The sequence below is a fragment of the Charadrius vociferus genome, unplaced genomic scaffold, assembly GCF_000708025.1.
Source record: "Charadrius vociferus isolate BGI_N301 unplaced genomic scaffold, ASM70802v2 scaffold7, whole genome shotgun sequence".
In the NCBI taxonomy this organism is placed as follows: Eukaryota; Metazoa; Chordata; class Aves; order Charadriiformes; family Charadriidae; genus Charadrius; species Charadrius vociferus.
The window spans coordinates 771,533-786,804 of record NW_009649308.1 but is presented as its reverse complement, the minus strand read 5'-3'; the positions used below and the strand labels follow the sequence as shown (position 1 = coordinate 786,804).

Here is a 15,272-nt window from a genome sequence, read left to right as displayed (position 1 = left end):
CCCCCCCTCCCATATACCCTTCTCTCCCTTACCTCCCCCCCACACTCCGTGGTTCTACATGTGCTGAAAAGAGAAGAGTAAGCTTAGAATAAATCTAATGAATCAAAGGAATAAATGATAATGATAGTAAAGAGTAAAACCCAAACCCAAAAGACCACAACACTCCTGTGTTGTCATTGTCTGAGTGTCTGTCCCTATCTCTCTCGGAGGCTGCAGGCATCAATTTACATAGTACAACCAGTAAACAAGGTTGAAGAATCCAAAGGTGATTGGAAAAATGATTCGTGACCACTTGTCAATGGTGCTGACGTCTGTCAGGTCTGGGATTTTGAGCTTCAGCTTAGATGACCGCCGGCGGAGACGGCAGTTGGCACGGTTGCGGGCTGCGGCGTGGTGGGTCAGCGGGACGTGGCGGTCCAGGGTTGGGTGGTGACCAAATCCATCCCGAGAGGCCAGTTGCTTGCGGAACTGGATTCCTGAGCCTTCAAAGGACATGACAGAGTTTCGAGAGTCGCCAACACTGCTCATCATGTCCGTGGCCAGCAGCTCGTTGTTCATCTCCAGAGTGCTGAGGAGGATGTTACCATAAGGGTCAACCTAGAACACGGAAGACAGAGAGAAAGGTAGCGGGGATGTCCTGTGCACAATGCACACAGGGCCACACCATCAGGGGTGATTTTGAACTCTTTTCTGTTTAACAATACCACTGATTGGGTCATTTGTGAGCTCTGAACCTGGACTTCTGCATTTGACAATGTTATCCATTGATGCTGGAGTTGAAGGACTAGCCACATGAGCTTGCAGCAAACTTTTGAGCGGGGTAGTGTGATTCTGCCAACACAGTAGGACCAAAAGTCACAGGGTTACTTTTGGGTACATCAGCACTGTGCAAGAGGATGGTCCTGATGAGAATGGCTTGAGGATGATGACAAAATGATCAAGGAAAAAAGATTGCCAGTGATCACCAGACAGGGGAACTGGACTTAATCCCTCGTGATGAGGAGAAAGGCTGCTCCACAGCTCACCCAGGACTGGATGAACAGTGGAGAGTCTGAATTCTCCTGCTACAATGAAAGAAGGGGACAAACCTGCTCTCTCACCCTCTTCTCCTCATAACGGTGGCGCTCATTGTTGGCCTTGCTGATCCGTTCACTCTGTTTCTTTTGCTGCCGGGGGCCTCGCCCGAAGAATATGTAGTTGACAAAAGCATACTCTAGGAGCGCCAGGAACACGAAGACGAAGCAGCCCATGAGATAAACATCAATAGCCTTGACGTAAGGGATCTTGGGGAGAGTCTCCCGGAGATGGGTGTTGATGGTAGTCATTGTAAGTACCGTGGTGACCCCTGTAAGGAGAGGGTAGGTGCTCTGTTACCAAGGTGGGATGGTTTCCTGAAATACCACTCTCAGCTTCCCCATCCCTCCTCCCAGCTGGACAGCCTCAGGAGGGATGGGAGCAGTGCAACTGGGAAGAAAATTGTCATTTTCTTCCAATTGGAATTGGAATTGGAAATGACCAATTCTTCCAATTGTCACAGTGCAACTGGGAAGAAAATTGTCATTATTCTAAGCCCAACTGCCCAGTACAAATCACTGCAGCAAATAAACCAGCTGCCAACAGTAGGACAAAATGTGAAAGCTGAGTATCATCAGGACGATGGGGATCAACATCCTCTGGACCTTGGTTCTTTAAGTCCTCCCTGATCCTCCTCCTTTCCCTCAGTGTGGTAGGAAACATTCAGTTTTGCTGTCAGTCTCTCAACCTTGTCTCCCTTTTTTCCACATCATGAACTCATCAGGCTACTCTGGGCACTACTGGATGCCTCAGTATCCTTGATATGAATTTGTAATCTGCTGTGTCTTTCCAATGTCATGAACAGGAGAAGAGTGAAGAGATTCCCTCTTCACAGTGTGTTCTTTTTTGGCCTGCCTCATAGGCTTCTGTCTACATCCTTGACCCCATCAATTCCCACCTTCCTCTCACCAGCTTTACCACTCACTATTTCAATCATCATCTGTATAGATTCCTCCCATGGTTCTCACGCTCTCCTTTTTAGGCCAACTCATATTTCCTACATCTTAAATAAACATTTCTTGGTCTCATGAACACTTTTTTCTCCATCTACTCAGTCTCCAAGAACCTGGTGCACCACGATTTTTCTCAAAGCTCCAGTCCTCTTCTTTGGTTTCTTCTCAGCCTCTTCCCTTCTCTGGACTGTAAGAGTGGCCTCAGATCTGTCTCTTTGGCAGTCTTCTGCCAGTTTCAAAAGGATGGCAATAAGCCTTCATACTTCTTTTGGGGGGCAATAACTTTTCCTCTTCAACCTAATCTTCTTTTCCTGCTTCTCTAGCTCAGCTCTGCTGCTTTTCTTACTATATTGATGATTTCCTTTTCTTTTAGTGTCCCTCCTCCTCATCTCTCTGTTGGGAGCTCTCTTAGTCTCCATGACCTTAATTTGCTCTTCTGGTTTCAGCCCTACCTCTACAGTGATGGCTCTCAAACCTCTCTGTGCATCCTGGACACACTCCCTTTCACCCTCATCATGCCTTTATTGTCATTCCTGATAAAAGATTTAAAGAACTAATAGTCTTCAATTCACAGAAGAGTAAACAGAAGGGGGATATACTTATATACATACAATATATTATATAGACTACTGCCTGTATTTAGGCAGTAGTCGAAATATCCAGAAATATGGGGCAAAGAAAGGGGGACTAGATCGTTCTCCAGGTCTCCATGAAGAACTGGACAAATTGCAATGGAGACGTAGGAAAGAGGCAAAGAAGAGCTTTTTGACTGTACGAGCAAGTAGATCTGGAGATAAAGTTCCCAGAGGAGGCGGAGGAGTCTGCTTCCTTGGAGCTTTTTAAGGACAAGTTAGATAGAAGGCTGTCAAGAACAGTTTAGGGAGAGCTGTTCCAGTTCTGATCTACAATGTTTTTCTTCTGTCTTCTGCTTTGAATCCAGATGTCAGCAGAAATTCAACAGCTGTGCATCTCATGTCCACCCTTCTGCTTGTACTTTCACTGTGCCAGCAATGTCTGCCATGGTCTCTTTTTCTTCTCTCACTGATTATAGTCTTGTCAATGCAACTTACCTTTTTAATTTACTGTGGTGTTCTTGTTCCCTCCCTGTGTCCCTGCTCCAGCATCTCCAAGCAAGCACAGCCAAATCACCTATTTTATATCTTTGTACAAATCTTCCCTCCTCTGACTCTTCCCAAACTCCGTCTTCTCCTACAGCTAATTTAAGCCCCCAAGCTTTTCTGTAAGACCCAGCCTCTACCTGTGCTCCATTGCCTTTCTGAGACTTTCCCCACTCACAGATGAAATCCTTCTCCCTCTTTGGCTCTCCGATTGCCTCTGAACTTTCTATCATGTTGCACAGCCCCATTCTCATATGCCAGCCGTCCCCCCTTTCTCCTGTTCCTTCTTCAAAATCCTCATCTGCAATCCACCCCCACTTCCCTTCTGTCGCTTAAAAGACCTCATTTTTTTCCTCTTATAGGAAAACATTCCTATTTACGGGAGCATGTGCTTAAGAAAAACTTGGACTTTAACTACTGTCCCACATTTGCCTTGCTTATGAAGGTCTTCAGCTGCAAAATGTGTCTGTATAGGGCCTAAACTATCACGAAAATGTGGAATGCCACTTCCTTTATTTTTTTCATCTTTTAGCTATTCACTCACCATTCTTACCACTCTTTGGCCACCCACCCTCAGCATTTATCATCCGACTAACTCGTCCTGGCACACCTGCTGACCAAGAAGTCCAAGAGGACCCAGACTTTTCTTCTTCAGAGAACAAATACAAACCAGGTAAAGGAACTGGTGGGCTCATGGCGCATCAGTCTCACATGTCTGAGATTCTGTGACCATTTATGCTTTTGTTATAGACCTTAAACTTGCACCCATAGAAATTTATGGTAGAGCTTTTACTGATTCAAGTAATACATAGTCAAGCTTGGGAAGTACCGATACTTCTGAACAAAAAAAGTAGCTCTTCTGACTGAAAATTTGAAGTTTGTTCTCAGAAAAAAATGTCCTTCCTTTGGGACAAGTTTAACAGACCTATGTGGCTTGCTTAGCTGCTACCGCATAAAGAAAAAGGTATTTTCTTACAGCTGTCCTAGCTGATCTCCCTCAAAACCCCCACCTTCTTCAATATATAATAAAAAGGTACATACCCAGTGCCACTCGTGCAGCAGAAGCATCGTAATTGATCCAGAAGGAGACCCAGGACAGGATGGTGATGAGAATAGATGGCATGTAAGTCTGCAGGATGAAGTAACCAATGTTCCTCTTAATCCGGAAACTCAAGGATAAGCGCAGATATGAACCTGTCAATGAGATATTAAAGGGAGATGCTGTTTGAGAGGAAGGCAAAGCTGTATTTATGGTATGAGCTTAGGTTAGGAATTGAAATTTTATTTGGAAAATGTTCTCAAGAGGCAGAGATAATGAGAAAACTGTTTTTTTTTTTTTCATTTGGTTTTGCAGACTCATCAGTTTTTGCAAGGGGGCTCTTCAGAGTCTGCTCAGTTGGATCAGAATATTAGGAAGAAAGGAAACTCTACATAACTTACGTTATTATATCAGAATTCATGGGAGAATGTCTGTTCAATGATGAAATTGCTATTATGGTACGTGCCAGTTTGATACAGGCTTACACAGGAGACTTTAACACTATATCTGGATGTAGTGAGATGATTTTCCAGTGTTTCATGTGCTAGCTTTTCCTCCAAACAGCAATGAAGACCTGAATCGTATTTTTCCCATGCTGTTCTAAAAATGGGTTATGGTCAGACTGGGCAAATTCATATGCAAATAGAGTACTGTTAGTTAATCTACAGATCTTTTTTTTTTTTTTTTCCCCAAGTTTTTGCAACTTCCTCCTAATCTTTTAGCAAACCTAATGGGAATAGTGATGACACTAAGTATTTTACAGTCCTTCCACTGGAGCAGGGTCATTTTGACAGGGACAAAGCAGGACCCCTCTCATTGCTGTAAAACAAAGTCCAAGTCATTCCTCCTTCCCACCTCCGTCCCTTAGGCAACACAGCAGCCTGAAATATGGGTGTAATCGTGGGCTGGCAGCTAAAGTAACAAGAGAATAACAGTCTTTAATGATCAAGGAGGCAGACTGGGAAAAAGGAGGTTATGTTCTCTCACCATTATGTGTCATTTGCATAGCTTGAACACAGTATTTCAGCGGTCTTTTTTTGAAGGTCTTACCTATTTAGACTGCAAACTTCTTTTAGAGGAATATTGCCTCTTGTTGTGGGTCTCTAGATTACCACTGCAATGGGACCCTGCTCCCAGCATGCCCCCAAGGCACTATTGTAACACCACCACCATCTGCCACCCCCATTGGTAGACTCAGGCTGGGATTTCATGGCATTCCAAAAATTGTCCTATTTGACAGGTGTGGGGCACGCTGATTTGGCAGTGAACTCCATGCCAGACCAAAGTGAAGACAGCAACCAAAATCCAAACCCCTCCAATTTTCCAACTGGCAGTATCTGAATCTTCCAAGGTGTTCTCTCAGATCTTTTTATTGCCATGTACAGATGGGTTTGCACCATTTCATAGACCACTTTCTTTTCAACTGATAACTTGCTGCGTACTATTACACCTACATTATCCTCAATAGCCCATTACAAACCACAAAATAAAGGCTGAGAACCTTCTTAAAGAGGTTCTGTTTTGAGATTAGTTGGTGTTTTGACTAAGAAATGAAAACTGCAGCAAAAACCCTCAATCCCGTAAGTCTCTGAAGAGATGCAGCCAAAAAAAAAAAAAAAAAAGGCAAACTTGGTAGACACTCTTTTCCAAAGGAACAGGACCCTAAGTTGAAGCCTAGATCCTAAGTTAGTACCTCAGCATCTGAAGCAGAGGAACAACTACATTAATGTTGATCAGCGGAAGGTTTGCACATTCCATTGCATCCCTTCAGCAGAGACTCACCGGTGGTGAAGACCACTTCCCTGCTGACCAGCCTCTGCTCAATAATGGTGAACTGGGGCAGTTCTAGCACCTCCATTCCCGTGACAGCAGAATCATTTCCTTGCCAGAAGAAGACAATGTCATCAACCGTGTAACCATCTGCAGAGATGAAGAAGCACAGAGAGAGAGACTTAAGCTGACAAGCTGGAGCAGATGACACCCCCATTTTCACTAAGGTGATCTGGAAGAGGATTCAAAGGGAAGCCCACACCATCAGACAGCAAGCATAACCCCTCCCTGCTGACGTACTTTTCTTCTTCAGCTGAGCTTGGCAGTATAGTCCTCAGGCGAAGAGGAAAAAAATGGTAAGAACTCCCCATTCTGGCTAGAATTCAGGAGAAAAAGGTGAGAAGCAGCTCATCAAGCCTTGACTGGTGCTACATAATCTCCATGGCTGACATGACAGGGACTTGCACATCCGAAGCTTCTGTCAAATGCACCAAACACGGCATTTTGCTTTTTAAAAACTGCCTTCTTTTACCAGAAGGGGGAGACCACACAATACGTTCTGGTGGGGAATAGGTAAACAGGGCATGTAAGTATTAAAAAATCCCAGAGAGAAAAAGATTTACAACAGCAGTTGAAAAGAAATTTGAACATCAGAGCACCTCCCTATGCTAAGTACTCAGTCAAAATGTGGAGCCGGGAAGTGGAGGGACTCTCTGAGATGGAGGGCTGCTTTTACCCAGCGCTGGCTGAAGAGAGCAGTAATGGGAGAAGAGAGGAAAGGGAGTCAGGCTCGTAACAAATACTCACCCCTTACATTTCCAGGTAATGGACTTATTAATTCAGCCAAGGGTACAGCCTCTTACTTTAACCCCAAACTATACATGCCAGGCAGGGCTGCACGGGCTACAAGTGCTGAGGAACCCAAAACCACAGTCCCAGGAGAAAGACACTGTAGATGCTCTGGACTCATGGGGAATGAGGCCCAGGGGACAAAATCATGCAGCTCCCCTGCCATCAGTGTGACGTTCACAGTGCTGCCCGTTGCCCTTGTGGGCAAGGATTCATCTCCGCTTGAGAATTAATGCTGCTTGTGGCAAGCTGGGTTTTGAATTGCTGTGGCTGTTGCTGCACGAGGGGTGGCCTCTTATTCTGAGCAAAGTGCAGAGCCGCATGTGAGCACCTCTGTGCGAAGAAACAGTAAGATATGTACAGGTTTTGGTACGGCACGGTGCAAGGCTTCCGTTAGAGAATGAACTTCACCTATACCCACAGACAGCTTTTTTTCACAACCTGCACTGCAGCACAACAGCCTGCCTTATCCGCAAGCCCTCAAAGCAGAGAGGCAGTTGGCTAGCAATACCCAGCTAGGCTAACATCCACTAGGGACAGCCGCCACCAAACCCAGCACCAGTGTATGGGCGGCATCGGGGGAATGAAGAGCTGTTGAATGTACCACGGAGAAGAAATTCTTCTACCTAACCTTAGGGGCCGAGGGTTACCCCAGATCTGAGCTGAACCTTTGAGGATGGTGTCATCCTGCAGCTCCTGAGTGGACAAAGAGCTGAGCAACCCGGTCTGATCCCACAGCTGACCCTGCTTTGAGCTGGGGGCTGGACAAGAGACACCCTGCAGTCTCTTCCCAAACTGAATTATTTGATGACTGTGAAGTCTCCAAGCCCACATTCTGCACTCTCAGTCATTACTGCGCTTATTCATGGGTGCTAAAAAATAATAACAATCTTCCCAATGCCATGCCAGCTCTCCTTCTGATGTAAATCATCTAAGCCAGGGCTCCACCTCCTCCCCCCATGGCATGCTCCTGCTCCCATGGCAGTAAGTGGTGAAGCACTCACACCCACAAGCCCTCAGAGATTCAGGACCCTTACGTTGCCATCTCATCTGCTGCAGCCACTGGGCTGTCACAGGCTGTTGCACTGCCACGAGTACCAGCTTTGTGCAGAGGAACTGGTATTTGCGCCTGGCTGCAGTGTCTCTCCCAGAGCACCGAGACCAAGTGTGGAAAGCAGCAAGAAACAGCCAAGTCCCCCACTTCTCCCAGTGGTCGATTCCAGCGGCTCAAACACTCTTGCAGCTAAAAACATTGTGTGCAATTTTACATTTGCATTCATCTGGCTCAGAGTTTGAGACTCTGGTGGTTATTTGGAATTTTTCTAGGAGGTTTCTGAGCCCTTTCCACCCAGCGCTCCCCCTCTGCAGAGGTGCACCCAGCCTGTAAACAAGTCACCTCTCCACCTCCTTTGCAGTAAACAAACCAGCCTGAGCTATTGAGGTTTCTCACTGCAAAACAGCTGCTCTAGCCCTTGAACCACTTCTTAGCATCTTTTCTCAACCTCTTCCGATTTCTCAACTTCCTTTCTAAATTTTGGAAACCAAATATAGACAGAGTCCCTCTCCCCGTCTCACCAGCGACATACACAGAGGCCAATCGATTCCCTGCTCTGACTCACGGCTCCCCTGGTTTATATAACCAAGGCTCGCTCCAGCCCTTTCTGTCAGAGCCCTGCTACGAAACCTCCAGCAGCAGTGCTCGGGGCTGCCATCCCTTCATCGTCTCCCCCAGTCGCTACCCGTGCGGTATCCAGTCCCTCCGTCTGGCAGACTGGCCCGCGCGCCCGCACCCAGGCACAGACCTCCGCATTTAGCTGTATTCAAATGCATTCTGGATGTATTCAAATTGGGAGGTATTCAAATGTGCAGCGAGCAAGCCACGCAGACTGCTATCTTCATCACCCACAAATTTAACAGCAGTGACTTCAAATTTACTTCCTGATCAGCAATGAAAATGTCAAATTACAGTAACTAATTTTAGGAGATCTCGCAGTTAACTAGCTCTCTTCCATTCGTTCTATGACCTGCTGGTATTGGGTACCGATTTTTGTACTTTTTTTTTTTTTTATTATGGCATTATGCAATATGAAATCAAACATGGTTTTCAGGAAGCCATTTTTTAAAGTGATTGTAAAGGGAAAGCTTGTTCAGTCTAAAAATAAATGCTTCACTTTGATTTCTAGCTTTAAAAAGAAAACCAAATTTCCATGTTACTTTTCAAAAGTAAAAGAACTTTCACAAAGACAAGTCATTTCAACCTGAAATATCATAAAGTATTGATACGACGTCTTAAAACGTCAGATTAACAGCCTGTTTGCTGCGTGCCTCGTCAGGTTTTTGTTGAATCCTGGCACACGGCTCGGCAGGGGTATATGTGGTGAGGGCTATTTTTGGGACGGAGGGATGGGATCAACAGGCAGTGCCAGCACTGGCTTATCTCCTGCAGGTAAGTGTCCCGAGCTGCTGCGGGGAAGGAGACCCCAGCTGCCTGCTGCTGCTGTACAAACCCAGCACCCTGCACCACAAAAGGGCTATTTTGGTGGTTTGTTTGGGCATTTTTTTTTATATATACTTTGGTTTTTAAGCCAGCCATAAAAGGACTGCTATTCCAGACTTGTGTGGACTTGGAAGGAAACAAAATGGAGCCCTGTGGATTTTGAATGGGCAAGTGTGTAAAAGACAAAAGCTCTGAGGAAGGAAACGATTGAATCTCTTCATCTCTGCATGGATCTTAGAAATATTGTAAGGAAATGTAGCTTCGACTAACAAATTGGCTTGACATGTCCCATTAAGAACAAAATCGCAACATGGGGAACTGTGGGTAATTCTCTGCCTTCTGTTTTCTTGGTTGTACCGTAAACTATTCTCAAAATGCTAAGGAGTGCCAGAAATGACATGTCATTAGTGCCTCCAGCAGGACCTAATTTACATCCCATTACCCGCCACGCCAAGCGCTGCGATGGCTGCGCATCCCAAGCAACCCGGGCGGTGAGCGGGACGGGGGCTCCCAGGCGCGGGCAGGGCTGGTAAGGCGGCACGGCGCCTTCCAACTATGGATGCTGTGGGACCGCTTTTATGAAAAAAGCAATTCTCTGATAATCACCACTGAAGCTGCATCATCATTACTGTGAGATCTGCTGCTCTGGACCGCTCCTGAGGGGATACTGCGGTGCATTTTTATGAGGAAGAGCTGGACCTCCTCCGCCAGTGCGGTCAGGAGAGGCTTTCCATAGGAGTCAAGGGAAGATCCAGGTGGGGAGGGACTGCAGGAGGGCTCGGATCCCACCTCCCACGCAGAGTGAGGGCAGGCTCCCAGGGCTTTCTTAGGGCTAAGGGGGGCTTCTACCACCAATCTGAGGGCGAGAGTGATTTTAATGCCCAGCCTGCTGCTAGAGCTCTGTTTTCCTGGACATTTCACCCATGAGGTCCCCTCAGGATGGAGTTTGGATAAGAGAACGTGGTCTTGCCCCAGAGGACATCCTCTAGGTGGGGTGGCCTGTAACATCCCTGGGAGGCATCCCGTGAGTGGGAAGCTGCGGCTGGGGCAGGTGGCACTGGGTCACTGGGTGGCATCGGGTGGCACCGAATGGTGGAGGGCGGGCACAAGGTATACGCACAGCTCTCGATCTCCAGCGTGCAGTTCTGCTGGTCCAGGGGGTACCTCCGCAGGTCCATCATGCATGCGGCCGTGGTGGTGATCCTGAAATGGGAAGGGAGAAAAAAAATCAGTTGTGTGCTTTTTCTTACCAAAAAAAAAAAGAAAAAAAAAAAAAAAAAGGAGAAATGAAAGGCAGACGTGAAAGTCAGGCAGCATTTGGGGCCGCTGTTTCCCTGGAAACCAGGGAGATCCGTGGTGGGAGGTGTGTGGGGCGGGGGGCTGGATGTGGCTCACCCTCAACCGCACAGCTTAAACCCTCCGTGACTCACGTCAGCAAGGCAGTATCTCTATTAATGGGGTGGGGAGGGATTTGTGTTCCTCCTCTGTCTCTCCCTTGAGAGAGACAAAGAAACCAGGAGTAGGCAGAGCTACGGGCAGGGGGAGAAGAGGAGATGCATGTCAGTTTGTAAGACGGAGACAGCCGAAAAGCGTCCGTAAAACACAAGAGGCATTGATTAAATTGCCCAGCAACGATCTATGGAGAAGAATACCTGACCACATTATCACCTCTTTTTCCTCCTGAGTTGCCCCAATGACCCTACTTGCAGCCTCCCACCCCCCCACCCACAGCCCCTCCATCGCACCCACTTTGGCACTGCCAAATCGAGGAGCCCAGACCCCACCGACGGGGCCCTTCTGCTCCTGCGGGCTCACGGCTCGGCTAACAGAGCCACTCTCGCGCAACTGATTGATGAACCGTGTGATCAAGATTCATGAAAGACACATGGGAGCATGTGTGCATCCCCCCGAAAAATAAATATGGGGAGAGAATGAGGGTCAGTGTTGCTTTGGGGGTGTCAGAGTGGGAGGTGGGGGCAGAGCGGCACGGTGCCTGCAGCGGGGTTCACATGAGGGTGCGAGGAGGGTTTGTGTGTGTTACGTGTTGTACATGAAGGAGCATCGCCCCCCGAGATGGGGAATTTTGGGGTAGGGTAGATGAGGGAAGAGGGCGTGAAGCAGGGGCAGAGCAAATCAACAGCTAACTCACCAGCCTGGCAACGCCGCCCTGGAGTTAACAGGCTGTCCCTGTTTCTCAAATACATTGCTCCCCTCACCCTTTAATGCAGTTTTCTTCCTGTGCAATGTATGTGTGCAGAGTGCTAAAGAGGGGGGAGAGATTTGGTGCATTCCCTCCCTCTTTTTTTCAATTAACCATCTGGAAGGCATTAATCAAGCTACACGTTTTTTACTATGTAGGCATAACCAGTGAACTGTTAACGAGAAAGCTTTATCTTCTGAGCCCTGTGGCCTGGGAGAGAGAAAAGAGAGGAAAAAAAAAGAAAAACAAGAAAGCAGAGAGGACGAGATGGCGAACCAGCAAAAAAGAAGGGGAAAAAAAAAAAAAGAGGAAAACATCAATGATAGAAAAAGAGACCAGAAAGGGGGAGAACGGGTGATGCCGGACAGCAAATTGGAAAGCAGGGGGGGAAGGTGGGGGAGAGGGGGGGTGCAAGCACCCGCGGGAGAGCACTGCCCCGGTGGGGGTATCGGGGCAGGGGCTGTAGCAGGGCAGGCGAGCCGCCCCGCAGAGCTGCTGGCTCTTTAAGAAATCTCGTGTGCTAAATTTATCTCTCTGCTGTCTGTGAAGACTGTTTGTAGGAGATGAAGCCTTGAGGAGAGCCTTTGCCACTGCCTGCCGCGCTATAAATAGATCCGAAGAGACGGAGGGAATTTATATATATCCTCACTGGGTCTAGATACAACATTGCAACTGCCCTCTTGCGGAGCAGGGGGCCCAAGTGAGCTCTTAACCCTTTTATCTGTAGTGCGGTTGGGGTGGAGGAAAAAGCTCAGAGGGGGAGAAGGATAACAGGACAGGAGACACTTAAAAATTATCACCGTGGCTTTGGGATTGCACAGATTGCTTTTACAGCCTCCCAGTTTGGCACCTCTGGGAGGGCTGTGGGAAACGCGATGCCTCTCCCACCCCAATCCAGGGTAGCCGGGCACAGGGGACCGCGGTGGAGGAGCAGATCCCAGCACACCTGGGGGGAGCTGTGCCTTGCCAGGAAAGCCCAGGGTGGCAGGTGCAGAGTCCATCCGAGCCAGGCGCTGAGACCAAAGAGTCACGAACGGGTATGACTCATCCCCCTATGCTGCACACGGCATATACTGTATATATTATACGGCACCCGTGGGAAATAGCAGTTACAAATGCGTTTTCCTGTTTTCCCTAAAGTGCGAGATGCAAAAATGTATTAAACGAAAATTTTCCACCCCATTTGTGGGACCCTGTGGGCTAAAACCTTTCCACAGTGTCCATCCCAAAATTGCAGCCTGGCTGGCTAATTTGGCCAGACAAAGGACATCCAAAGGAAGCCTTTTCTGGTTCGAGAGGGACCCTCTCGCCTCTCAACAGGGTTTGCTTATCACCTGCAGTGCTGGTTGGAAATGCAGAGCACGACACAGTGAGCTATGGCTACCACACTCCATGCGCCAAATCCTGCTCACACTAACAGCCGGCATAAATCCAGAGCCACTCCAATGATTTTTGCAAGATCACACCAATTTATATCAGCAGAGATTTACATCAGGGCAGAATTTAGCCCCGTTGATTCAAAAAGAAGAAAACCTCAGGACAGGTAGGACAGAGAGGAGAAAAACAAGATTAACAGGGCATCTGTCCTCAAAAGCCAGATAATTTCTCTTTCCTTCCAATTAAAGGGCAGGTGTATCCACACCGCATAGTTCAGCGTCCTCCAGAGACAGCCCAGTTGGCTGCAGGTCCCAAACTCCCAGTGATCTGCCGGTGTAACGCTGCTCGGGCAGGTGAGAATTGGGACCGAGTAGGGTGAAGGTTTTGTTCTGTTTTCAGAGCAGAGGTGGCACAGCCACAGGCTCCCCTGGAGCATTTCAACTGCGGTGCTGCACCCACAGTGAGGTGTCCCTGGGCTTGCCAGGAGGTGCCACAGGACCACCTGGATGTGGGGCTCCTGTGGCATGACAAGATGCGAGGGGCAGCTGGCCTGGGGCACCAGGTTCAGCTCAGGTCCTGCCTCTGGGGTTCCTAAACCCTGATAAACCAGCCCTACTTGGGATAAAGCAAGCGGTACCCCAGAGAGGAAGGGAGCGTTCAATCCTTTAGACTTCAGATCCCAAAAAGCATTCTAGACACCAGCTTCCCTTTGCCATACCCTGCTTGAAGTTCGTGGGTGACCCACAGCATCACAACCCTGTCATTGCTTTACACAGCACCTGCCACTGTTGGTGAAATGTCCACCTGTGACTGATTCAACACTCACTTGCTCCTAGAGAGGCCAACAAGAGATTTCTCTAGCTCCTTTGGTGGCTGTGTACTACGGGCAGGTGGGACTCAAAGGGATGAGAGGCTCCACTGACCTCTCGCAGCCAAAAGGAGAAAAACTCAGGCACAGCGGCGACCTTGTGGAGTCACAGCACATTCCACCTCTGGTCCAGAAGGACACAGGACCAACCTCTGCCTCATATTTTGATGTGTATAAATGTGTTGCTTTGATATGCTCTGAGTTGTTGTGTGAAGAGGTGTGTTTGTTTGGCACATAGACAGCATGGGGAGGACTGGATGGAGAGAGAGGGGGGGATTGACGCTAAGGAGCTCCTGGGTGTCTCAGCAGGGTTAACACGCAATAAAGGTGGAAGGAATGTAAGAGGTGGAAAAATGAGGAGAGGATCAAAGAGTGATGACGGCACAAGCACTGATGGGGGAGGCAGGAGTGAGGATGAGAGACAGGAGAGCAGATAGTGTGGGACAGGAGGCCACCGGGGTAAGGGAAGAGAGGAGGGGGATCAGGGGAAGCTAGGGGTGAAGCAGCCTGGGGAAGGAGAGCTGGAGAAGAACGAGAGGTTAAAAGACAGAAAGCAGAGGAGAAGTGGGTACTCACTCTGTGAGAAAGGAGATGAGGAGACAGAGAACAAACCATTGCTCTGTAAACAGCTCTAGACACAGCGCACTGCCTCCAGGAGACACGACCAAAGTGAAAGGGAGCAGGGAGCGCGGGGGCTGGAGGGAACGCCGGGGAAGGATGCCACCTTCCCCGTGGCGTTAGCAAGAGGCGCTGGCACCCGGCCAGGCTGCGTCTTCTCCCTCCCCCTCCTCCTCTCCCGCTTCTCTGCCCACCTCCCTCCCCTTTTAAATTCAAAAATTTGTGTGGTGTGAAATTTCATCTGCTTTGACGGCGATTCACAGAGACACTGCCCATCGGAGGGGAGAGGCTCGCCTGCGCTTTGCACGATGCACTCAATGAAGCGGTCCCGCTCCCTCCAGCCGCCGAGCCCAGCCACCGCCACCACCACCACCCTCCCTCTCCAGCTCCCGCTCCCCTTTCCTCCCTCAATCTCTGCCCACTCCGTGGGCCTCTGGGTCAGCCCCCTCACATGTCACAGCCTTTACACCCCCTTCCCCACAGAAAAGACATTCATGTCCTTGCCCTAATTGCTTCTCCTGAGGTCTGTAGGCAGTCGTGCTATCAAGCAGCCAAGTCCTCACTGCCCTGCCACTCCACTGCACAGCTGGCAGGCGGACACAGTTCATCTGGGGGGAGACAGGGCTGGGGAGAAACTGCTGGACAACTCAAAAAAAAAAAAAAAAAAAAAAAGGGAACAAAGGGACATGAATTCATGAGGTGTCGAGCAACTCTGGCAGGCTGTGGGCTGATGGAGATTCCCCTTCCCTGCCAGCACCCAGTGGATCCAAGCAGAAGCCAAAGTAGCACGGATACCTCACTCTGGAGAGCATCCTTCAACCCCAGGAGAGGTAGAGACAGTCTCTAGAAAAGCAGCCACGAAGCTTCAAGTCACGCAGGGCGAGTACAAGGTCTCTGTTTGTTACCATG

The 15,272-nt window shown here is 48.6% G+C and overlaps 1 protein-coding gene across 2 annotated transcripts in view; it reads right to left on the bottom strand.

Moving 5' to 3' along the window:
- Positions 1-9: 9 nt before the first annotated feature.
- Positions 10-15,272, bottom strand: part of GABRQ (gamma-aminobutyric acid (GABA) A receptor, theta) — a 74,065-nt gene continuing 58,802 nt past the window's right edge. The window contains exons 5-9 of one of the 2 annotated variants that reach the window (XM_009889250.1): positions 10,421-10,503; positions 5,967-6,104; positions 4,187-4,339; positions 1,089-1,345; positions 10-597 (exon numbers count right to left, since the gene is read on the bottom strand). In XM_009889250.1, the coding sequence (XP_009887552.1) occupies positions 220-597; positions 1,089-1,345; positions 4,187-4,339; positions 5,967-6,104; positions 10,421-10,503 (1,009 nt within the window). In that variant the 3' untranslated portion in view covers positions 10-219. The remainder of the gene's footprint in view (positions 598-1,088; positions 1,346-4,186; positions 4,340-5,966; positions 6,105-10,420; positions 10,504-15,272) is intronic. The other variant, XM_009889251.1, reaches the window with a different exon arrangement.